Source organism: Suricata suricatta, chromosome 3 (assembly GCF_006229205.1).
Source record: "Suricata suricatta isolate VVHF042 chromosome 3, meerkat_22Aug2017_6uvM2_HiC, whole genome shotgun sequence".
NCBI lineage: Eukaryota > Metazoa > Chordata > Mammalia > Carnivora > Herpestidae > Suricata > Suricata suricatta.
The window spans coordinates 142622867-142646273 of record NC_043702.1 but is presented as its reverse complement, the minus strand read 5'-3'; the positions used below and the strand labels follow the sequence as shown (position 1 = coordinate 142646273).

Genomic DNA, 23407 nt, shown 5'->3' with positions numbered 1-23407 from the left:
ATGTGAAAAACGAGTAAGTCACATATAATTCTACTACCCAGTGATAAACACTCAGTATTTAGATGTTTTCTGCCAATCTTTTTCCATATGCGTACACACGAGTCTTTCTTTTTCTTTTATATAGTGCAAAATCTCCTACTATTAAATTTTGGCCATATTAGTTTTTACTTTCCTTAGGATAAAAAGAATTTTCTATTATTAAAAAGGCATTAAATGATTCTGGGGGAGAGGCTTTTTTATTTTGTTTTTTTTAAGAGAGAGCAAACTTGTGTGAGAGATGGGGAGGAGCAGAGGGAAAGAATCTTAAACAGGCTCCATGCCCAGCCAGATGGGCTTGATCTCTGGGTCCCTGAGCCAAAATCAAGAGTAGGACCCTTGTGGTGGCTGGGTGGCTCAGATGGTTGGGCATCCAACTCCAGCTCAGGCCATGATCTTGCAGTTTCTGAGTTTGATCCTCAAGTCAGTTCAGAGCCTGAAGCCAGCTTAAAATTCTGTATCTCCCTCTCTCTCTCTGTCCTCCCCCACTAGCACTCTCTCTCAGAAATAAATATAAGCCTTAAAAAAAAAAAAAGAGTAGGACCCTTAAGTCACTGAGTCACATAATAGGTCCAGGGGGAGAAGTTTTTAAGAGAAATATCATTTTTTTAAGAGAAATATCTTAAACAATGAGCTTTAGATATTTTCTAAGCTCCATTTAAGAACTTAAAAAAATTAAATACAGGTATATAAATAAGTGATCCTGGAGCCTTTAACAGGTCCACATACTTACAGATCAAAAATTTATTTGGCATTATATTATGGGTCATGCTAATGACCTAGAATGTATCAGAATCTTTCTGGATATTTAACAATAGATTTGCATATGACTACTGCTACCTACCATGTAATCCTGGGTTTTAAGTAGCTTTTAGAGTATATTTTGCCACATTGACTTTGATAAATAAAGAGTGAACTGAACATCAACTTGAAGTTTTCTTTAAAATCATGGAAGGTAGGGAAAAACAGCATAAGCAAAGTCAACTGACAAACTAGGAGAAAAAAATTACAACTTATATCATGGACAAAGGTAACTGGCATATTTAGAGAGTTAAAAATTCGAAGACCAACCCTTTCCACCCCACCTCCCCACAAACGGGCAAAGGACATACAGCCAGATAACCAAAAGCGGAAAGGCAAGTCATCCAGGAATACATAAAAAGACTCTAAATGGTTTTGCTTAGTTGAAACTTAAAGAACTCTATTATGTCTTGAGTTTCTGAAGAAGTACATTTTAAAGAAGGACTAGAAATTAATTATTGGGAATTGGCCCTGTTAGAATTAAAATTCCCTATTGCACGAAAATACCTTTTTTTCCACCCAGAATTAAAGAAGGTCTATAAATACTGTGATTAACAAATATCCGATGCCTGGGACATTTAATTTTACAAAATTCACGAGAATGATTTTGTCTATTACATCAGTTACATATAGGAAATACTATATACTAACTATGGGTAAAATGTTGTATTGTCTAACTTTATTTGTATTATTGAGCAATTCTATTCACCTCTGGCCTTACATTTTTCATCTGTAAAGCAGAGACTAGTCCAACTGGTCTCCAAAGTTATTCCTAGGGCTAACATTCTTTTTTTCTTCTTTGCCTTATGTGTACATGGAAGTGTGAGGTGTAAGTTAAAGTCTATGACATTCAAATAAAATGTTCTGTCTCCACCATTATCACGAAAAAGGAATAAAAAATTTTTTCCTTTCTAAATCTATTCCGGAATATGGTTTGTACTTTTTATTTTTTTAATGTTTGTTTATTTATTATTGAGAGAGAGAGAGAATTCCTATGCTGTCAGTGCAGAGCCTGATGCAGGGCTTGATCCTAGGAACCATGAGATCCTGACGTGAGCTGATAATTGAGTCAGAAGCTTAGTAGGCTGTCCTCTCATATGTCCCTGGTGTGTACTTTTTAAAGCCTCAAAAGCCACGAGTAAACAAAATGAATGTGTGTTCCTTCTAAGCAATGCCTTCTTTTCTGTACTTCCTGCCTTCACAATCCCTGGGCAGGTAACTGCTCCCCACAGGAATCCTCTTGCTGGTAACAGCCAAGTCAGAAGGTCAGCTGGCTGGCAGGTGCTTAGCAGGTACAAACAGAGGTGGCACCGCTCCCAGGGCCAACATCAAAAAGATGGCTTAACCACCCTCTGTTTAGCCATGTCTGTCAGATTTTCACAAACACCTAGTGTGGAATTCACCATGACAGTGGAAGCCTTTTCTGGGAGCACTCACAGGCCCATTCATGCTGCTCCCCCCACCTCTGATAAGCATGATGGAAACACACCCATTTGGGCCAGGAATCATCCACCATCACGATTTATCTTCCAGAAGTGACCTCTGTTCAGTGACATCCTCACACACGTACCTCCACTCTGCCGGCATTCATACAGTCGTAAAGGAGATCTAGCAGGAGCTCAGAACCTGGGCCACACACAGGCATATTCTCCAGGCTCTCCTCTTATTCAGGGTCGCAGTCTGACAAAATCTTCAGGGGGAGTTGCAGAAATCACAAGTTTCCCCTCTCCCCCTACTTCACTCAAAGCCTGGACTCTTGAATTCCATTCCCGTCAGGGCTTCAAGGAGTTCACTGTGGACACTGTCCTTTTGAACTAAGTCACTAAAATGATCTCAAGGCTAAGGGACAGACAGTTGCGCCACTTTCTAACACAGCTTGCACTGTCTGATACAGGACGTTTTCTGTGCAGGCCGCTGTAGCTCATTTCTTTCAGAGGCAAAGCCCACTTTGCTCCTGCTATCTAAAATTGTCCAAACAAGATCTCTCTGTACTTTCCCAGCATCTGGTAAATCCATGCCGGGGGAGAATTGGCAGACATGCTGAGGCACATGACAGCAACACCCATTTACTTCATTCAGTGTGTACAGTACACAAATCCACGTATTTACTCTGCACCCACAACAGACCTAGAACTGCCTGAGTGCTGGAGCCACAGCAAGAAAGCTCTGATCTGTGTCTCGTGGAGCATGTCCAGAAGGAGAGGGAACGGGGCTCAGAACCTTTCAAATGGAACCTTAATTGGGTCATTTGAAAATGAGTCAATCAATGTGAAAAGTACTCAATTATATTGAGGGATAGATTCTACTGATAGAAGGAAAGTTCCAGTGCAAGCTCAATTCCTGAATCTAATCTAGCACTGGTAACTAAGAAACAAAATCCCAGCCATATTTTCTGAACCTTTAATTTACTCATATTAAAAAAAAAAAAACTCAAAAAACCTTACTTCTAAGACTAGAGATAGAAAATGTTTTCATCTTATTGAGATGTAACTGACATATATCATTTTATACAGATGGTTACAGAGAAAATACATAAATTTCTTTTCTTACACATAAATATCAACATTGATCCATAAAACACTTCTGTTTTATCACTCTTTGCAACTGTAAGAATTCACAGAAATAATTCCCGCTCACTGCATCCTTAACTAGGCTTCCTTCAAGTCAGTGTCAACATGGAATATCCAGATTCTACAATTTAAGATACTAAGGCATTTATTTTATATACCACTTCACATATGTTTTATATGCAGTGCCAAGGATCAGAGCATTGTTTCCTTATGGAGAAAGGGAAATCCTATGGTTTGCTGAACCCACAAAGTTTTTAGTACATCTCTGCTATGGAATTCTTTAAATATATATAGCGTCTTATAATTCCAGAAGATGCATTTGAAGGTAATACAGAAAGCTTACATTTCCTCACCATTCTGTTGTAACTTAACTCTGAGTGATTGTATCAACAAAAAGAGCAGTTGCTGTAGAAGTTGGACTTAATTTTTTTGTCATCCGATTCCAAGTGTAGCACAGGGGCATTATTGAAAACTGAGAAGCACAATGAAAATGATATCTCCATAATCCTACTGATGAAGTTTTGGGGTGATGGCAGGGGGGGGTTCGTGGGGTCCAGAGCCAAGGGCCAAGAAAGGACTTTTGAAGACACCTTTGGTGCAATACGGTGATTTTATTAAAGCATGGGGACAGGACCCCAGAGACAGGAAGAGCTGCACTCTAAGTGTGGGGGTGGCTGCTTTATGGAGTCTGGGGATTTAAGGCCAAGAGGGAGTTTGCTAAAGACTTACTGGAGGCCTAGCTATCTTCAACCTAAGGTTGTTTATCACTCTAGCAAGGCATTAAGATTGAGAGAGTAGGGAGTTCCCAAATTTTAGGCTGTTGATGGATTGACTTTTTTCTGGGAAACTGGTGGAGACTCTTACCAGTTTAACCATTCGGTTTCTGTCCTTTCTTGTTTTGGGGTAGCTGAAGTGTCCAAGGAAGATCACACATGTCCCACCTGGAGTGGGGAGCGTGGTGCTCCTTAGTGTTTTGCCCTCACCTGCCTCATACTCCCTTATCACTATCACCATTAGTGAATTCTGGAATATTTTCAACTAATTTCTCTAAGAGAATGCCAAAAGTCAAATACTTATTTGGATTTTTTTTTTTAACTTACAAAGATGTTGCATTGTTTCTGGTGTGGATTTTTAACTGCTTGCTGCATAGACATTCATACCACAAAGTCACCTATCAAAAATGCCTTATACTTTTGCTAGACACTTAGGATTTATTTTTATTTTCCAAAATCATACATTTTGGTCTCATATCTGATGATTTCTTTGGCATGAACCCTAAATGGAAGAACTAGTGGTTTAAAAGTCATGTCCATTTGAAAACTTAATATACGGACAAGTTAAATTAAAAGCCAAAAGTTTGAGGGTGTCGGTCCCCTGATACATTTACTCACACTGGCTGACGTTAATCCTTTGCCAGCTAATCGGAAGAAAACGTCACCTCCTTTTGTGAACTCTTTTAACACAGGTCATGTTACTTTTCCTCCTACTAGTCATCCAGGTTTAATCACAACTCTACAAATAGATCTGGCTCATTTTAATTTTCCACTTGCCTTTTCACTGAGAGGCTGTTTTACCAGAAAAGCTCTACCTCCTATCAATTCCAGCATCCCAACAATAATGGCTTTAAGTATTTCCAGGAGATTGGCAATTAATGCTCCCTTGTCCTTACCTTTTTCATGCATGTTCTTTCCTCTTCAATAAAACATCTAGTTGCTCAAGGGCAAGGGCCCCAGAGAGGTGAGCGCCAATATGCTAATGGCCCGGTGTCGTTTAATAATTCATCTCCCTTCCTTTACTTTAGGGAATGGGACTGCAGTGGCCAAACCTTTGAGAGTCTGAAATCTAGCAGGCCTTGTAAAGATCCAAGAGCAGATGCTGAGCCCCGGAAATCACAAGTATTGTCCCTAAATATGTCCGATTACTGCCAACTCTTGAAACAAGGGCCCAGGGGGGTCCGGGCAGTCCCCAGTGCCTTAGGACACAACTGGAGCCCCGAGGGGTGCTGGCCCCACGACGACCCGCTGGCTGGGCTTTGGGTTTGTATTTTCAGGGCGAGGCGCTTTTCCCTCAAAGCGGCGCTCCTCTCCGGAAAAGGGACAAAGATGACCCCGCCAGCGCTCCTTTCCTTTCCACCCTTCCTGATCCGGCGGTGAGCCAGCCGAGTCCCGCAAGCAACCGGGGGCCTCGCGTAGGCGCGGAGACGGGGTCGCGCAAGGCCGCAGGGCGCGGGTGGTAGAGGACTCAACCGCCCGCCCACCCGGCGGCGTGACAGCGGCAGGCCGACGTCCGGGCCCCAGGAGGCTAACGGGCTCCCCACCCGGGGCCGGCTTCCAGTGTCCGGCTGGCCCCGCCCACTCCAGGAAGTTCAGTTACTTCCGCCGCAGTCCCGCCCAGGCCACGCCCCCCGCGCCTGGGCGCCTGACACCTTGGTACCGGGGTGATTGTTACGTCTGGGTAGGGAACTCTGGAAGGTCTTACTTACCCCGGCAAACTCTGCCGTTCCCGCTGGTCCCCCGAAAGATGACGGCGCCCTGCTTGCTGTGGCCCACAGGTCCCGGCCGACCCGGGGGGCGCTCTTCTTCATGGTGCTGCTTTGTAATCCTTTTGGTGGTCCCAGGGCTACTGCTACCCATGCCTTCTGGTAAGAGCCTGGAGAGGGTGTGCGCTCAGGGGCCGAGCCCTAGCGGGTCTGTGAGCCGGCCGACTCGACCCAGGGCCCCGGAGCTTTCTTTGGTGGTCGGGGGCGTCCCTGGTCGTCCTTTGCGGGCACCTATAGGGTGGCGATCCTGGGGTGCCGAAGGTGAAGACTTGTGATGCATTGGAGCGAGGCTAGGGGGCAAAGGGTGCGGCGGGTGCTTTCCCAGGGCGGATCTGTGACCCCAGCGACTGCTTGCAGTGTACTTCCGGGCTTGAGCGCTTGCGGACCTAGAGTTAAGGGGGCGGTTTGGTCTCTCTGCTCTGTGCGTGCACCTGTTGCTAGGATTCTCCCTGTGCTTGTTGGGAGATTTGCCCTGTGTTTCTTGGACGGGTGACGCCTTGCGAAGAGGAGTGTAGTTTGTGCCGGGGTGTAGTTGTGTCCTGAGGCACTGAGGACCCCCAGGATGGGTGTTACCGAGTGTGTGCTTTAGGAAGTGGCTAGGTCACACTCCACACGAGTGTAGGGTATGGTTTTGGGGGCGGCGGGGGAGGGAAGGGAAGAAAGTTCGCTGCTTGGTTTATGTGGGGAGGGCGTGGGAATGCCCTCTGTGTCTGCAAGCCTGGCTAAGAGCCTCTCTGAGTGCAAAAATGGTGTGGGTCCCGGAGCTTAGAGGGTTTGGAAAGGCCACACCTTGCCTTTTGTAACAGTCTTCTTGCTGTCCAAGATTGGTGTTGGTTGGCAGGCTGTTCCTTTTTCAGGGTATTTTTTTTCTTTTTTTTTTTTTTTTTGGACTTAGAATCATCTTCCTGTTCCTATCCGAGAGACATTACCCAATTACATTACCTAATGGCTTTTTGGCATTAATTTCCTTCTTTTCATTAGGGTGGGTCATATTTGAGGGGAATTCGGAATTATTCTTTTTTATTTATTTATACAGAGAGAGAGAGAGAGCGAGAGAGCGAGCACGTGCTCTCGAGCAGGAGAAGAGCAGAGAGAGAAGGAAAGAGAATCCCACGCAGGCTCCCCGCTCTGCAGAGCCAGATGCAGGGCTCCAGTTCACCAAACCATGAGATCATGACCTGAGTTAAAATCAGGAGGCGAGGCTGAACCCACTGAACCTTCCAGATGCTCACTGAATTAATCATGAAAAAGATTTGGTAGCTTACTGACAAATGAGTATCCTAAGAACTACATGATAAATAATGTCGGTGTGGTTTTCTTTTGCACCTGTTGATAGAAGCTGAAGGCCCATCCGTTAAATTTGTTTAGTGTTTCACTGAATAAGGATTAGTGCTTATAATATATATGAGTGTGTGTGTGTGCATGCTAATAAAGAATGCTTGGGGGCGCCTTAGTGGCTCAGTCAGTTAAGTGTCCACCTTTGGCTCAGGTCATGATCTCACTGCTCCTGGGTTCAAGCCCTGTGACAGGCTCTGTGTAGACAGCTCAGAGCCTGTAACCTGCTTTGGATTCTGTGCCTCCCTCTCTCTGCCCCTCCCCTACTCGTGCTCTCTCTCTCAAAAATGGATAAATCTTAAAAAATAAAAATTAAAAAATTAAAAAAGAATGCATGTTGTATAACACTTAATATTTACGCGACAACCATTTTCAATACTTTGGCATATTTCATTCTGTCCGTATCTGCACCTGTGTTTCTCTGCCCAAGTATTTCTAGGATCCTATTAGGTATACAGTATGTATGCTGCATTCTTTCCTTAGGGGCATTCATCCAGCAGATGTTTGCCTTCTGTGTGCCAGGTTCTCTGGCAGTCCTCAGGATACACTGATGAGCAGTAACAAAATTGCCCCATTTTCATGATCCTAATTTCACTATTGATCTGCTTGCACTCACACCAAGCAGAGACTATTGGACTCACTCTGAGACCCCCAGTGCCATGCACATAGTGACAGTCAAGAAACGGTTGGTAAAATGTATTGGGAGTGGAGGACACCAAGCACACTACTAATAACTGTGTTCGAACCAGTGCTGTGGAGGACAGGAGCTTGATTCTCTGACAGCATTTGACAACTGGAGGCAGGGGACATTTTCCTCATGACAGGGGCTAAACTCTGCCACTGTGGGGCTTCTGATCTCCTTGCTGTTCCCTTAGACTTGGAGCATCGTCCCCCAGCCCCTTGTATGTACAGCTCCTTAGGGTTCTTCACACTCAGTTAAGATGTTATCCCCTCGGAAGGCCCCTCTCTGACCACCCTATCTCAGGTAGACCCACACACGCCATCGCCAATACCCCCGGGACTGGGAGTCACTCTGGCCAAACTGTGTTTCCTGCTCTCCCCACTAGAATGCAGAGAGTTCCTCTGGCTTGTCTCACTTGTGGTTTCAGATGTCCATTTTTTGCCTGAGTATCGACGTTCTTGCATAACCATTAAATACTAGAAAAGGAAATAAAATGTTCAGGCAAGGCTGACAGTACAGGAGGAAGGTTCTGTAAAGAATCATGCTTAGGATGGCCTGCGTGTGGCGCCTAAGCTAAGGCAGGGGCAGCTGTCAGAGGGACTGTCTTCCACTGTTGATGGAGGGTCTGCAGGGCTCACAATACTCTAGTCTTGCTGGTTGCTGGTCATCGAACAGTTCATTTCTGTGTGTGGGGAGTAGAGTGGAGAGGGGCCAGTGGTGGTAATAAGAAAACAAAAAGAAATTTTTAAAAAGGATCAAGGTTAGATTAGCCTTAGACCTGAAAGTGGAAGGAGACTCTGAATGTTATTTGGAAGAGAGGAAAGAGAACAAATGAAATGAATGGGGTACAACATGGAAGGGAATAAAACTTAGAAATGAAAAAGAGGAAAATCAAGGCCAAGTTTAAGGTTCAAAGGTAAAATCATGGGGCGTTTGGGTGGCTTAGTCGGTTCAGCATCCCACTTGGGCTCAGGTCAGGATCTCAAGAGTCGTGAGTTTGATCCCTGTGCCAGGCTCCGGGCTGACAGCTCTGCTGCTTTGGATTCTATGGCTCCTTCTCTCCCTCTGTTCCTACCCTGCTTGCACTCTGTCTCTGTCTTTCTTTCTTAAAAATAAAGATTAAAAAAATTTTTTAAAAAAGGTAAAATCAGGCCAGATAAGAAATTAGGGAAAGTACACATGAGCCCTCATTATGTTGGGCAGGGAAACAGTGGGACATGAGTACACAGTTCAGGTTTGAGGCATCTCACACCCTCACAAGAAGGTGTGTAGGCAGACAGCGTTGTGCCCGGAGGCCTGCCACCTCAGAGGTAGTCAGTTGCCCGCTGCACGAGATGGCAGAAGGGACATTTGTCCAGTTTCTGGACTAGACTCATTTTTCCCAAGGGGTCTGCCTTTTTAAAAAATATATATATAACCCACTGTCTCCTGTTGTGGGGGGTGTCTTTAGGTCTTTTCTTTCCTTCTAATTAAAGAAGCTGAGATTCATACATGTGTACATGGTACTTAGTTTCCTTACTCCACATTATTAAAAAACCCAGGGAACAGTCCCTATCTGGTCAGTTGCTAGGGAACAGACACTGGGAGGTAGGCAACAGAAGAAATGACGTGGCCAGATCTTTCTCCAGGGCTTACAGCTTAAAGCTGGTTCGTTTCAGGGTTGGATGCCTGAGAGCAGAGTCTTTCCCATCGTGCTCTGTTTGGCAGCAGTGGTCCTGAGTGCCACCGTCTTGCCTCGCTACTCTGAGTGACATAGCGTGCTTGGTGTTATGGCTGCATGGCTGAATGGCGTCAGCCCTGGGAACTATTAAACACAAAAGCATGTGATAGTGACTTGAGAGGTCCATGCAGAGGACCGTCCAAGAGAAGGAGACAGGGCTCTGCCCCCCGGGGGAAGCGGAAAATGCTCGCTGGAGGAACTGTTGAGTGGATTCAGTGTGAGAAGACAAGAGTTGAGCAGGACTTGCAGCTGAGCAGGTAGGAAGGGGATTCAGAGCAGAGGGAACAGTGTGATCAGAGACTTAAAGATGTGACAGGGCTCAGGGCATTCATGGACTGTGGAGCCACCCTGGTGTGGCAGCAGGAGGACACTAAGGGAAGAGAAAGGCAGAGGACGAGAGCACAGAGCACATCAATGTGAAAAGCAATAGGATAGTCAGGAATGAACAATGACCACCATTAAAAATCAGATATGATTTAGTATCCGTCCTCTTACCGTTCCTTGAGTCCTTTTGTTTGACTTGGCACATTGCAAATCTAAACCAAGGTTACTTTAATTTCTTTAGACCCAGTAAAAGATCATTTTTTGAGGACCACCTTGTAGACTGTGCTGGTGTAAGTGTGGGAGGGTTTCAGGGGAGTGCAGTGGGAAGCAGTGTTGGTGGTGGAAGCAGGCTGCCTGGCTGAAAGGTGGTGTGATAGGTAAGGAGGCCTATTCAGAAATGCTAGTAGCAATGTAGAGAAGAAATGATGGTGACTTGAACTCAACCGAAAGGCAGAATAAGAGAGATAGAACAAGCATTTCCGTTCTGAAGACCATCTATATTTACCCCAAAGAAAAAACCCCAACTCTAATTAAAAATAGAAGGCATGAGCAGGCATTTCTATAAGAAGACAGACAGATGGTCAAGAGACATATGAAAAGGTGCTCAACATCACCAGTAATTAGGGAAATGCAAATCAAAGTCACAATGAGATATCACTCATACTTGTCAGAATAGCCAATATCAAAAACACAAAGTTGTGGGTAAAAAGTCCTCCTCATCCACTCCTGGTAGGAATTCAAACTGGTGCAGCTACTGTGGAAAACATACTGAGAACATTAGAAATAGAATTACTGTATATCTACTGATTCCACTACATCCATTAATGGCAGCATTACTTACAATAGCCAAAACATGGAAATAACCCAAGGGTGAGTTGCTAGATGAATGGATAAAGAACATGTCGTGTATACACACACACACACACACACACACACACACACACACACACACACAATGGACTATTACTTAGTCATGAAAAAGAATGGAATCTTGCCATTTGCAGCAAGAGGGTATAATGCTAAGTGAAATAAGTCAGTGAGAGAAAGACAAATACCCTATGATTTCACTCATGTAATGAAACAAGGAACAAAACGAATGAACAAAGAAAAAAGAGATAAACTAAAAAAACAGACTCTTAAATATAGAGAAGAAACTGGTGGTTATTAGAGGGAAGGTGGGTGGGAGATGAAATCGGTGGAAGGGATAAAGAGTACGTTTATCGTGATCACAGAGTAATATATAGAATTGTTGAATCACTATATTGTACACCTGGAAACTAATAACACTCCTTGAAATTGAATTTGAATATTTAAAAACCCATCTATTTTGTTTGCTGGGCATGTGTAAGTATGAAAAGAATCAAGAGACCACACTTTGGCTTCAAAATATTATTGGAGAGAGCGTAACGTTTCCAAGTGGAGCATGTGGGGAGGCCATTGAATATATACATTTGGCCCTCTGGCTAGAGATGGAGGATGGGGACCAGGACGTGGGAGGCAGCTCCTCTCAGAAGTAATAATGTCGTGGGTCTATACACACTCATCCTGAGGGACCTGCAAAATGAAGTAACGAGAATTCCTGGAGTGAGCCATTGAGAATATCGCATTATCCAATCAAGCAGAGGGGGATGGGTAGCCAGAGGGTTAAAAAAAAAATCAGTGTTCTGAGCAAGAGAAGAATCTTTATTGTAAAACAGTGTAATATTGGCCTTGATTATTATAGCATATAAAGCCTGCAGACCAAGTTGTAAGCTTTGCACTTTTTTTCAAAGCATGTCTTATAATTATACATGTTAGGAGGAAGAAATACTTCAAATCAGTTGAATGGATAAGCCATCCAATGGACATTTCTTTTTCCATACAGATCACTATATATGAAAGTCATATTTGGAATTCTAAAATCCTAATCTGCTTTCAAGGTAGTTACTGAAATGGAATGCATAAAAGGAATGCAAGGAATACCGGCATAATTTAACCAGAGGAATGCTATTACTTGATTTATTTCTTGGGGGTTCTAGGATTTCTAATGACATTGTGTGTCTGTATCTTGAATGGAATTATATTAACATTTCTAGCTTTTTCCCCCCTATTGTAAAATAACTCAGGGTATTCATTTTAATGTAAATATAATGTTATTAATAAAATTCAACTCTTTTATTTTAATCCTCTTTTTAATGCTTTTAATTGCCATGACTTTTTGTTTGCTTTTTGCTTTTGTTCTGATTTGGGCCATATGATTCACATATCTTGGTCAGCATAGTGGAAATGTGGAAAACATACTGCCAGTAAGTGGATTTAAGGACGTGATGTAAAGGAAATGTTGGACGGTGTTTATAGATACAGTTTTAGAATTGAGAATATGGTGTGAAAAGAGAGTAATATTTAACTTGAATAGAGTTTTCTTGACTAGTCTCTCAATCTGAGTTAAGACTGAGATCCAGGGAGTAAGAAGGAAAAGTTTCCTCAGGGATCAAAGTAGATCTATCTCCTTTCTCCTTAGGTCCTCATCCTTATAGGAGGGGCCTCTGTGTTGTTTTAGTCCTTTAGGGCTTTGCTGGATGTGTCCCATCATGTGATTTTACATAATTGTTCTGACAGATCTGTTTGCTTTTCAAGCTCATAGTTAATTAAAAGGGAAGAGGAATTGCTGAGGTAGAAATGACACTATTCTAAGGAGGAAAAAAAAAAACCCTCCCCATGTCCCCTAAAAATTCTGAAAGCATAACAGTATCATAGCACCGTGTATACTGGATAAACAGTTCAGACAGCTGCATTCAGGAAGATTCTGAAGGAATGCGTGATCCGTTGATCACCGGAGGAAGATGAAATTATACTTAAAATAATGCCTCCAAAGCATTATTCATGTAGTGTTATTCAGAGTAGTCAATTTTGAGTGATGCCTGGGTGGCTCAGTCAGAAGAGCCTGTGACTCTTGATTTTGGGGTCATGAGTTTGAGTCCCACATTAAGTGTAGAGATTACATAAATAAACTCTAAAGGAAGTAATTCAGAGTAGTAAATTTTGATATTTAAATGGAATTTATTCACTTATAAAATGCTCAGTTCACTAATATGAAACAAGGAATGAAGTCTTGTGTTTTGAAAGACTTTAGTGCAAATTTATTTTGACCTATGAAATATGTAATGCTTATGGAATAATTGCTTGTTAGTATATAGCATTTCTCTTTTTTTAATGTTTTATTTATTATTTTTGAGAGAGAGAGAGACAGCGTGAGCAGAGGAGGGTCAGAAAGAGAGGGAGACACAGAATCTGAAAACAGGCTCCAGTCTCTGAGCTAGCTTTCAGTACTAAGCCTGATGTGGGGCTCGAACCCACAAACCACGAGATCATGACCTGAGCCGAACCTGGATGCTTAACCGACTGAGCCGGTCAGGTGCCCCAGTATAGCATTTCTTAAGCACCCATTGGGTACAGTAATAGAGAAAAAAGACATATGATCCCTGACCTATAGGAATTTGCCTTCTGAGAAGAGACTAAGCCTGAAGTGACAAGTTATTATTAATTTGTTTCCGGCTATAGAAGAGTATTCAGACCTATATATTTTATTTCTGAAAGAGACAGCATGAGCTGGGGAGGAGCGGAGAGAGAGAAAGAGAGAGGCAGAGAGAGAATCCCAAACAGGCTCAAGGGCCCGATCTCACAAAACCGTGAGATCATGACCTGAGCTGAAACCAATAGTCGGACCCTTAACTGACTGAGCTATCCAGGCACCCTGAGGAGAGGTGAGTCTTGAAATGAATTTAGAAAAAGGTAGGGAAGGATGCTTATCTATATATATCATTCAGATGAAAACCGGTATTTTGTTTCTTCAACTTATTGTTGAAAGAAAATTCATCCTATTCCCCAACAAATCAAAACATAGTAGGATATTATTTTTATTTAAAATATGCAAGGCACATCCTCTACTACTATTAAAACGGGTAAAGGAATGGAAGAATCATTTAGAATCTTGGATTTTTTAAAATTTATTCTGTATTACCTTCCTGCTGGGAGACCACAGTCGCTGGTTGGTGAAAGAGAGAAAACACTTCATTTTCATGTTCTCATTCTCTTATCCCTAGATGCCTGTGACCCTCCGCGTTACATCACTATGAGGCCAACCGTTTTTAAAAATAGTTATAGTCCTGGGGAAACAATTGAATTTCAGTGTCGCCCAGGATACAAGCGTATTTTACCTTATCTTCCCATGTCTTCTGTTTGTAACCCTAATAACACATGGACACCTCTCCAGGAAGCTTGTACAAGTAAGTGTACAGATTTTTGTTTTATTGCTCTAGAGATTTCACACATTTGAGATTGCATATTCCACTAGTGCGTGATTGTTTTCTCATGTGAATGTAGGTTTTCCATAGCAATGTAGTTTTTCAGTCTTTGAAAAAGACCCAAGGAATCTTTCTCTTGGCAATTGGTTACCTGGCTAAGTGTGAATCTTAAGCGTGGCCTTATAATAGTCAAAAATAGAAAATACTCTCATGAATTCAGGTGAGCAATGCAGAATTTTGATTTCATTTTAAGTATTTTGAGATTTGACATGAAACAACAAATTTGAAAATTTTCTTTTAGAGAAATCATGTACACATCCAGGAGATCCCATAAATGGCCATGTAATCAGCATAAATGGAAGTTTTCTCTTTGGATCACAGGTTCACTATGCTTGTAATGAGGGGTAAGTAAGTTGTTCCTTGGAGTAATAAGATCAATATTCCTAATTCCATTTTTGTTTTGCTTCTCTTCTTAAGCATTCCCATAAAGTTGATTACATTTTCTTCCCATGTAATAAGTTGTATTTAGCATCTAACAAGTCTTGGGCTTTTTGTGGAAACTGAAAAGATGTGTAATTAGTAGAAAGAGATTTAAATTGAAGAAAAGCAAAATTGTATAATATTTACTATAAACCTATTGTAAGCATTCACAATGGTGACTTCATTTTCTGCGACAAAGTGCGCCCTATTTAAAATGGCCAATTCTCAGTTGAAGTTTTGCTTGTAGAAATGAGACCTAATTGCCAACTGAAGATGTTCTTGTTTTGAGACCAGACCAAAATTCACCTGGTTAACTTGATGTTGACTGAGGTCTGTTAGTTAGAATTTTGTGATTGTTACAAAGGTTAAGTATCTCATAAAAAGGTATGGAGCACTTAAGAATAACAGCTTTTGAGGCATCTGGATGGCTCAGTCTGTTAAGTGTCCAACTTTGGCTCAGGTCATGATCTCAAGGCTCATGAGTTCAAGCCCCACATCAGGCTCTGTGCTGACATCTCAGAGCCTGGAACCTGCTTCGGATTCTGGGTCTCCCTCTCTCTCCGTCCCTCCCCCACACTCGCACTCTTTCTCTCTCTCCTTCAAAAATAAATAAACAAAAAAATTTTTTTAAATGAGTAACAGCCTTTGTTCTATAAGGGTTCCTTCAATAGTATATATTAGGGGTATTGGGCATTTAAGAAAAATGTTCACTCAGAAGGTAAATGGGATACAATATGGAAATGCATCTGCTTTTTTTATGTTGACCTTTATCCTGCTACTATGCTGACTTCATTTATTAGTGCTACTAATGCTTGTTTTGCTCTAGTGGAATTTTTAGAGTTTTCTATAGATGGATGACATCATCTGCAAACTGATGTTCCCAGCCATTATTTCTTCAGATATTCTCAGTGCTCTCTTCTTCCAATTGTCTTAAAGCAAACATGTTGGCTAGCATATTGGTGTCGCAAAAGTACCTCTGGTTGTTTTCTTCAATCTTTTCTCTTTCTGCTCCTTCGACTCTGTAATTTCCATTGCCCTCTCTTCACCAATTCTTTCTTCTGCATGCTCAAATCTATATTTAAGTCCCTAATGAATTTTTCGTTGTAGTTATTATGCTTTTCAACTTTGGTAGATTCCACTCATGAAACCATCATTTGGGGGGTATTTCTTTATTGAGAGAATTTCCATTACTGATTCAATCTCATTACTAGTTATAGGTGAGTAAGTAGTCATATTTTTTGTTTCTTCACTGTTTAGTTTCAGTAGGCTTTGTATTTCTAGGAATTTGTCCTTTATATCTAGGCTATCCAATTTGTTGGTGCAAAATTTTTAAGAGAACTCTTTTTATTATATTTTGTATTTATGTAGAATTGAGAGTAATGTTCCCACTTTCATTTCTGATTTCAAAAAATTGAGTCTTCTCTCTCTCTTAGTCCATGTAACTAAGGTTTGTAGATTCAGTTGACTTTTACAAAGAACCAACTTTGGGCTTTTCTCCTCTATTTTATTTATCTCCTCTCTAATCTTTAGTACTTACTCCCTTCTGCTAGCTTTGGGTTTAGTTTGAGAGAGAGTAAGAGTGTGAATGGGGGAGGGTCAGAGAAGGAGAGAGAAAATCCTAAGCAGACTATGTGCTGTCAGCGTGCAGTCCAACACAGTTTGATCCCACAAGCTGTGAGATCATGACCTGAGCCAAAATCAAGAGCCAGATGCTCAAATGAGTCATTCAGGTCCTGCTGGACCATGTGTTCTTATACATTCTGCTGATCTCTGTCTTTTGATTGGAGAATTTAATCCATTTACTTTTAAAGTAATTACTAGCAAGGAGACACTTCTGAAATTGTGCTATTTTCTTCTATATGCCTTAGACATTTTTATGTTCCCCACTTCCTATATTACTGGGTTTTTTTTTTTGTTTAGTTGATTTTCATAGTGAAATATTTAAATTCCTCTCTCATTTCCTTTTGTGTATCTTCTACAGCTATTTGTTTATAGTTACCATGGGGACTACAGTTAACATCCTACACTCATAGCATTCCAGTTTGAATTTATACCAGGTTAGCCTCTATAAATTACAAAAACTGCTCATTTAAAGCTTTATCCCCACCCCTTTTGGTTGTTAATGCCATGCTGATCTCTACACTAATAATTGTAATACTAGCTTCTTCCCTAATAATTTTCTTCTAAAAGATTGGTGTCTTAAGTCATAGAGAAAACAAAAATTTTACTTACAAACCATTGTTATAATAATACTTTTGCCCAGGTATTTATCTTTATTGAGATCTTTATCCATATGTTTCAAGTTACTTTTTAGTGTTCATTCATTTCACCTTGTAGACTCCCTTGAACCTTTCCTACAAATGAAATCTGTTGATCACAAACTCACTCAGATTTCTTTTCTTGGGAACTCTTAATTTCTCCCTAATTTTTGAAGGACAGTTTTGCTGGATAGAGGAATTTTGGTTGCCAATTCTTCTCCTTTTAGTCCCTTGAGGTTTTAGTCTGTCCACTGTCTTCTGGCCTCTAAGTCCTGATGTCTGTTGATAATCTTATTTAGGATCCTTCATAGGCAATGATTCATTTCTCTGTCCCAGCTTTCAAGATTCTCTTGGTCTTTGTCTTTTGAAAGTTCCTTTTGCTTCCTAGTGTGGGTCTCTTTGCATTCATCTTATTTGGAGTTTGTTGAGCATATTAGATATTTATATTCACAACTTTCATAAAAATTAGAAAGTTCCCAGCAATTATTTCTTCAAATATTCTCTGTGCCCTTTCTATTTTCTTCTGATTGTCTTACAGCATATATGTTGGCTAGTATATTGGTGTCGCAAAAGTACCTGTGGTTGTTTACTTTTCTTCAATCTTTTCTCTTTCCGCTCCTCTGACTCCATAATTTCCATTGCCCTCTCTTTACCAATTCTTTCTTCTGCATGCTCAAATCTATATTTAAATCCTAGTGAATTTTTCATTGTAGTTATTATGCTTTTCAACTCCAGAATTTCATTTTGGTCTTGTTTTAGGTTTTCTATCTCCAGTAGATATTTCCATTTTGTTCACACATTGTTTTCTTGACTTTCTACATTTATTCCTTTAATTCTTTGAGCATCTTTAAGACTGTTATTTTAAATTTTTTGTCTAGTTCCATTAATTTCTGTTAATTTATATTTTCCTTTAAATGGACCAGACTTTCCTCTTTTTTTGTATACCTTGTAATTTTTGTTGAGCTGTATATTTGAATCTACTAATATGCTAATTCTGGAGATTAGAGTCTCCCCTCTCCCTAGGGTTTGCCTTTTTATGTTATTCTTGTAGGTTGTTTCCATGCTGAGCATCAGCCTGATATGGAAACTGAAGGTCTTTTCTGCATGCTCAAATCTGCATTTAAATCCCCAGTGAATTTTTCACTGTAGTTATTACACTTTTCAACTCCCAAATTTCATTTTGGTTTTGTTTTAGGTTTTCTGTCTTTTGGTTTTTTCCTGGCCTTTCTGGGCATGCACATTCACTTTTATTTTTTCCCACATCTGCACTTGTTCTTCAGTGTTCTAGTCTTCAATGTCTGGCTTCTGAGAGGGGAAAATGAAAAATGAAATAAGGAGCAGTGGGCGCTGGATGTTTAATCCCCTAGAAGTCACTTCAGACAGGTAGATGGGGGCTTATAAGAGTTAGGGGCAGGTGTGACAACAGTAAGTGCCTACCTCACCACTTCTCTGTGATCAGAAGCAGAATTCAGTGATAAGAGCACAAATCCCTGCTCTTTGGAGGACAGAGTCCTTTGTGCCCACCCTGGATCCCTCAGACTGCTTCTAAGCTGCTGCAAGAACACCGCTGTCTGCTGGGGGAGGGGGGGGAAGGGAAGGTACCTGAGGCTTCGCTAAGATGAAATTGACTGAAATCAGTGCAGTTTACCTGTCCATGTATTTCCTGGGAAGTTGTAAGCAGACTCTCTAGTTCCAAAATATTTACAGCCCATAGATCCTAAGAGTGCAGTTGACCTCTAGATCCAGAGACAGATTCCTGGTGCTTACCGCCTTGTCATTATTCCAGAATAATCTCCTAATATATTATAATAGAGAATCAGTGATTGAGCCTTGGGGGAAACTTCAGGTAGAAGCGAAAACAGGCGGTTTCACTGTGTTTTTTAACCTGGTCAGTAAAACTGTTGGGCCCTGGTGTCACTATGGGCATACATCAGAGGTTGAGGGTTTGGTTCCAGACCACCTCAGTAAAGCCAGTATTTCAAAAAAGTGAGTGAAATTAATTATCTGGTTTTCTAGTGCATATAAAAGTTAGGTTTATACCATAATGGATTCTATTAAATGTGCAATAGCATTATATAAAAGCAAAACAAAATAATGTACATACATTAATTTAAAGATAGTTTATTTATATGGAGACACAATGTGAGCCAACACTGTTGGGAAAATGTGCTGATTGACTTGCATGTTGTAAGGTTGCCACAGACCTTCAGTTTGTAAAAAAGAAAAAAAATACAGTATCTGCCAAGTGCCCTAAAAAATGCAATAAGACGAGGTATGCATGCCTATAGTTATTTAGAGATAGCTTGTTAGGCCCTTTAAGGGATACTAAAAAGTTAAGACCTATTCTCTTCTCAGAGAAGTTGTAGCCTTATTGAGAAACAAAATACATACAAGAAGATGTCAAAGCAAAGTAGTAGATGAACAGTACCAAATAAATATCATCATTCATGATCATTACAATGAGAGGTTAGGGGATGAGAGTACTGTGAAAATCATCAGAGAAGATAATGAATAGGCATATTCCTGGGCTATTCCTTCTTTTTTAATGTTTTTTATTTATCTTTGAGAGACAGCGTGAGCAGGGAAGGGTCAGAGAGAGAGAGGGAGACACAGAATCCAAAACAGGCTCCAGGCTCCAAGCTAGCTGTCAGCACAGAGCCCGATGGTGGGGCTTGAACCCACGAACCGCGAGGTCATGACCTGAGCCGAAGCCGGACACTTAACCAACTGAGCCACCCAGACGCCCCTATTCCTTAGAAAGATACTGTGGGGACAACTCGGTGGCTCAGTCCATTGAGCAGCCAGCTGTTGGTTTCGGCTTTGATCCCATGGTCCGTGGGATATAGCCCCACATCGGGCTCTGCACTGTCTGTGAGCTTCTCTCTCTCCCTCTATTTCTGCCCCTCCCCCGCCTCAAAATAAAGAAGCATTTATAAAAACAGATAAATATTTCGATCTAAACATTAGTAAGAACTAAAACTCACCTAACACTTGCTGTGTGCCGGATGGCAACTCATCTAGTCCTCAAAACAGCTCCATGATGTATATGCTATTATCCTGTTTGCCCAGATGAGGAAGGCGAACAAGAGACACATTAAGGGACTTGCCTGAGCTCAGATAGAAAGTAAGCCATGGAGCTGGGGCCCAGATCCAGCCAGGCAACCTCTAGGGCCTCAGCTCTACTTGATGGTTGTCCTTACTGAGAAGAATGGCAGGTGCATAGAAGTGAATGTGTAGTGTGATTGCTGGAGATAGCAAAGAGGTGTGACAGATTGATTAAGAAATCTTTGCTCTAGGTCCATGTATATTTCAGTGCAGAAATTCTTTATTTAGTTCAACTACGGCTATGGTTAACCTTCTCATTGTATGTCACTTAAGGAACTTCTTCCTCAAGCTACTGTAGTATAGGAAAACAGCCATGTAAAATGTTTTTTCATTGTCATGTACATCTTGTTAAATGCTGAAGAATCCAGTAATTTCTTTTCTTTTCTAGTTATCGATTAATTGGAGCAAAAGTTCTTTATTGTGAACTTTCTAATATTGACAATAATGCAGTGGCGTGGAGTGATAATCCCCCCATATGTAATAGTAAGTATATTCTTTCTTTAGAATTTAGAGGGTTAGTCCTTAAAATTTTGCTGTAGGCATCCCTTTATGCCTTTTAATTAATCAAAACCACCAAGAGCTTTTCTTATGGGGGTTATGTCTATTGATATTCATTATATTGGAATTAAAACTGAGAAGTTTTTAAAATAACTTTATTAATTCACTTTTAAGGACTGTAAAGTCAATGCATGTTAACATATGCAACAATTTTTTTTAATGTTTATTTATTTGTGAGAGACAGAGCATGAGCAGGGGAAGGGCAGAGAGAGGAGACACAGAATCTGAAGCAGGCTCCAGGCTCTGAGCTGTCAGCACAGAGCCCAATATGGGGCTCAAACCCACAAACAGCGAGATCATGACCTGAGCAGAAGTCAGATACTTAACTGACTGAGCCACCCAGGCGCCCCAACAAATTTTTTAAAAAAGCAGAATTTTCAGGGTGCCTGGGTGGATTAGTTGGCTAAGCGTCCAACTTCGGCTCAGGTCATATCTTACTTCTGGTTCCTCAGTTTGAGCCCTGTGTTGGGCTCTGTGCTGACAGCTTGAAGCCTGGAGCCTGCTTCAGATTCTGTCTCCATATCTCTCTGCCCCTCCCCTGCTTACGCTCTGTCTTTCCATCAAACATAAGTAAACATTAAAAAATAAATAAATTTTAAAAAGCAGAACTTTCCAAAAGAAATGGCATAGGGGCATTGTTTTACATTTTTGCAGATCTCTTCAAAATCTGGCTTAAAGGAACATGTCTGGGTTCAGTCTGTGGTGTTATCACACAATTTGTAGTACATGGATAATTTCACCATAGACTCATATGGATGAAAGTGAAAGCAGACAATAATATTTTGATACGGTGAACTGTCAATTTAATGAATGATTATACAGTTGACTCTTGAAAAACACAGGTTTCAACTGTGTGGATCCACTTGTGGTTTTTTCACAGTACAGTACTGTAAATGTGTTTTCTCTTCCTTATGGTTTTCTTAATAACATTTTCTTTTATCTAGCATGTTTAATTATAAGAACACAGTATATGATACATATAACATAAAACATAATGTGTTAATCAACTGTTTATGTTCTTGGTAAGGCTTCTGGTCAATAGCAGATTATTAGTAGTTAAGTTTTGGGGAAATCAAAAGATAGCAGTTTCAACTGTGCAGTTCTCCTAACCCCTAAGTTGTTCAAGTGTCAAGAGTATTTATAAATTATAAAGCATTTCTCAACTAGCACTCAGTTCTGTTTTTAATCACAAGCACATATTCTCATTAAATCATCAGCATCTTTTATGATGAGAACCTAGAATGGTTTTCCAGGTAAACATAGCTATTCCATATATGTATTATATATGTATTTAAGAAAGTGAGTTTTATTCTAAAAGTTCATGTCTATATTAATGGTTTGAATCTGGGTTACTGTCTTTCTCACAGACTCTTTCTTGTGATTGGATGTTGGATCTACAGCCAGCTTGTAGAAATAATGTGTTAATGAATTTATTGAGGATAGTTCATAGGACTTCACTAATGTTATCTTCACTTTTTTCCTTTTCTCTTGCCTTTCATGTCCTTTTTTTTTTCCCCCACTTTTTAAGAGATATTGTGTCAACCACCTGGAGAAATAGCAAATGGGAAATATAGCATTAGCAAGGAGGAATATGAATATAATGAAGTGGTAACTTACAGATGTGATCAGTCAACTGGACCAGATCCATATTCACTTATTGGAGAGAACAGACTTGTTTGTACTGGGAATGGCGACTGGAGTAGTAGCCCTCCTGTGTGTAAAGGTATTCTTTCCATTTTCTTCCTCCTTCGTCTGTTAATATTTTGGAAACACGTGGTAGATACTTACCTACAAATAAACAAAAGGGCCCCATGGGCTCGTTCCCCCAATTAAATTGGTTTCTAATTTGATTTAATACAGGTCAAAGTGATTCAAAAATAGTTCTGTTTATTGAGTTCCCCAGCCCTTACCCTACATGTTCTTAGCATCTTAATTTACACATCATGAACTCCTCTGTGGATGCATGCGTTAGGATTTTTTTTCTTAGAAACATCAAAAAAAAAACCACACTGGCTTAAAAATTACAGTTTCATCTTCTCTTACAAGATGTTTGAGAGTTGGGACTATAGGAAGCGGTAGAGTAAGTTGTAAAAGACTGTCTCACAAACAAGAATAAAAAACTCTAGACAAGACAGATTTCAAAATTAATGTAAAAGGGTCTGAGAGTGACCTAGTGCAGGAGGCACAGGAGGGGATTTGATGGCTACTAGAAGAAAGGGACCAGAAAAATATTTACTCGGTTTGGGCACACAAGTACACATGGAACATTTTCTAATACCATATTCTCTGCAATATGATAGTTAAAAGATGTTTTTAATTGAAATCATTCAGAGTATAATATCAGATCACAATGGAATGAAATGTAGAAATCAAAGATAATCTCTAAAAGCCCCAGATATTTGAAAATTAAACACTTCTGGCCAACCCATGAGTCAAAGAAGTCACAAGGAAGATTGGAAAGTGTTTAGAATTGAATAAAAATGAAAACACCACATATCAAAATATCACTACTTGTGGGATACAGCAAAAGCATTGCTTGTAGGAATATTTGTAGCCTGAAATACTTCTATTAGAAAAAGAAAAGTTTCAAACCCATGATCTAAGCTTCCACCATAAGAAACTAAAAAAGAAGAAATTAAGCTCATTATGACATTCTGGAAAAGCTCTATTCGAATAGAAAACAGATCAGTATTCGGCTGGTTGGCCAAGGTGGCTG

General features: G+C 40.6%; 1 protein-coding gene across 1 annotated transcript in view; it reads left to right on the top strand.

The window, feature by feature from the left end:
• The first annotated feature begins 5707 nt into the window (after nucleotides 1-5707).
• The window catches only part of LOC115288246 (membrane cofactor protein-like), a 36853-nt gene continuing 19153 nt past the window's right edge, over nucleotides 5708-23407 (top strand). Inside the window, exons 1-5 of the mRNA XM_029935373.1 lie at nucleotides 5708-6048; nucleotides 14090-14272; nucleotides 14592-14694; nucleotides 20522-20616; nucleotides 22220-22414. Coding sequence (XP_029791233.1) covers nucleotides 5928-6048; nucleotides 14090-14272; nucleotides 14592-14694; nucleotides 20522-20616; nucleotides 22220-22414 — 697 coding nt within the window. The 5' untranslated portion in view covers nucleotides 5708-5927. The remainder of the gene's footprint in view (nucleotides 6049-14089; nucleotides 14273-14591; nucleotides 14695-20521; nucleotides 20617-22219; nucleotides 22415-23407) is intronic.